Source organism: Anneissia japonica, unplaced genomic scaffold, assembly GCF_011630105.1.
Source record: "Anneissia japonica isolate Jap-2015-1 unplaced genomic scaffold, ASM1163010v1 scaffold207602_len2034_cov192, whole genome shotgun sequence".
Lineage (NCBI taxonomy): Eukaryota > Metazoa > Echinodermata > Crinoidea > Comatulida > Comatulidae > Anneissia > Anneissia japonica.
Window position 1 is genome coordinate 1 of NW_022703088.1, and position 2,034 is coordinate 2,034.

The following is a 2,034-nucleotide window of genomic DNA, read 5'->3' on the forward strand; positions in this document are numbered from 1 at the left end:
CGAGTTGAACTGCAGTAATACCGCCATTTGAAATGTTGATGCCTGCAGAGTGTACCTATTCTTGAAGCAATTTGTCACCAGCTCCCCCTTGGACATGTGAAACAACCACATCAACTTACGGCCTGAATGCTGACTTGCATAGAATGTGGTGAAGCGTTGAAAACTTTTCTCCAACTGTTGTGATGAATAATAAGTAGAGAAAACATACGTTATTCTATCTTCTGTTAATTGAGAGCAACAGTTAGTGTAAACTGGTATTAATGATTCTGTGCGTCGTATTCTACCAAACTGCTTTATCAGCGATACAGTTTAAGCACATAGTTCTTTTTGGAAGATATATCTACAATTAGTGTGTTACATCATCAGTTATACTTGCTACAAAAGAAATTTTGTTGGTAGTCCAAATCACATGAAAACCTTCTTACACTTTGACTGCCAAAGACAGAGATCTCCGTCTTTTAAATCCGAACTGTTGACCGCCAAAGACGGAAATCTCCGTTGTTTTCATTTTCCTTTTTTACATGATAGAAGGGGTATGTCTGAATTTCTAGAAAATCTCTAAAATGTTCAAATCGGTTGGGACCACATATATTTCACTATTTCAATGTGATCTATTCTTAGTGACCTCATATTACATGGTGATACTGAAACGCGATTATCTCAGCTTCATTGTGTGAATATGCGTAAAACCCCAAAAGTGAGTCACTTTCATTTTACTGTTATGGGGTTATAAATTCTGATTTGAATAAAGTGTTTGGTACCAGTGTAAAGGTGAGATGTTTTTTCGTTCTTTTAGTATATAATACATGTCAAGTTGATCACGTATGCACTCTTAGCGAGCTTTGGAAATATGGTCAAATTTGCTAAAAAGGCTGGCGGTAGCTGATAACATTTTCCAAACACTGCTGCTGGTGGAAGTTTTAATAATGAGAATAAAAATTCTATTAGTACACTCTTCTCACCTAATTGATCAAAACTTACCTCACTTGGAAGGTTGAAGGCAAATCCTTGCTGAAACGGCCAGGAACCGGAGCTTAGCACTTGGATGGCAAAATCTATATCCAATGGATTGGTTTGTAAATGTCCCTTGAACCGTTCATTTAAGTCCTTACTTAATCCTATATCTTGGAACATTCGCTGAAGCTTTGAGGTGTATTCAAAGCCACACGCTTGCTAAAAAAGTTAAATTAAAACAACACATGTTTAATTCAAGTTTTTGATTGCCAAATTTAAATATTTCTATTTCATATTTATGTGTTTTGTCAAGTTCTTTGCTTCAGGAAAGTTGGAACAATATAAATTCATAGACAGTGCTTCCTTAACCCCAAGGACCATGATGGTCTATATAGGATATTTAGGAATTATATATATTATAGTCGAGCATGCCATTCAAACCAGCGCCGATATTATGCCTGTAGGTTGTGGCGCCCCCACCCTAACTGCTCAGCTATTTGACTCGCCAACAATACTAAATGCAATAATAGAGTATTATTTTTACTATCATGATATACTACCTTTAGTTTTGAGATCATGCTAGCCTCTGCATCATCGCTTGCTGAATTATGCTGAACTAGCCTCTTAGCCAGCATCTTGGAGTAGAACTTTTGGAAAACATCCTTATCATCAATGTATTTGAAGACAACCATCTAAAATTTCAGAAAAGGAAAGGAAAATTGTAAATGATTATTTTATGGTAAGAATTGTTTTCACCAATGTATTGAAGATGCATTTGATATATAATCAAATTTTGAAGCGATATAAAAAGATTAATTGATGTTTGAGATTAATGATGTTAGACTGTTCAGCAATCATTTTCATGATTGGTTTCTGTAAAATATGGTAGTAGTGTGTGATATAATAATACAATATTTATTATATTATTTCAACTGAAAACTGTTTAATTTTTGTATTTTGTCCAAAGATTACATGTAAGGTACAAATGCAACAATCAGTTACAGCAATAAGAGTTAATTAATCAACTTTATTTACCACTTGATTGAGAGTGTCCTCTAGTTCAGCTTCTTCAGGGTTCTT

At 34.6% G+C, this 2,034-nt stretch overlaps 1 protein-coding gene across 1 annotated transcript; it reads right to left on the minus strand.

Moving 5' to 3' along the window:
• Window positions 1-6: 6 nt before the first annotated feature.
• Window positions 7-2,028, minus strand: LOC117104292 (cullin-1-like; the record flags this gene model as incomplete). The annotated part of the gene is made up of 4 exons (XM_033245041.1): window positions 1,990-2,028; window positions 1,515-1,646; window positions 982-1,173; window positions 7-174 (listed from the first exon to the last, which is right to left on the minus strand). Coding segments are annotated over exons 2-4 (492 nt in total), but the record flags the coding sequence as incomplete, so codon positions are not given.
• Between the last annotated feature and the right edge of the window lie 6 nt (window positions 2,029-2,034).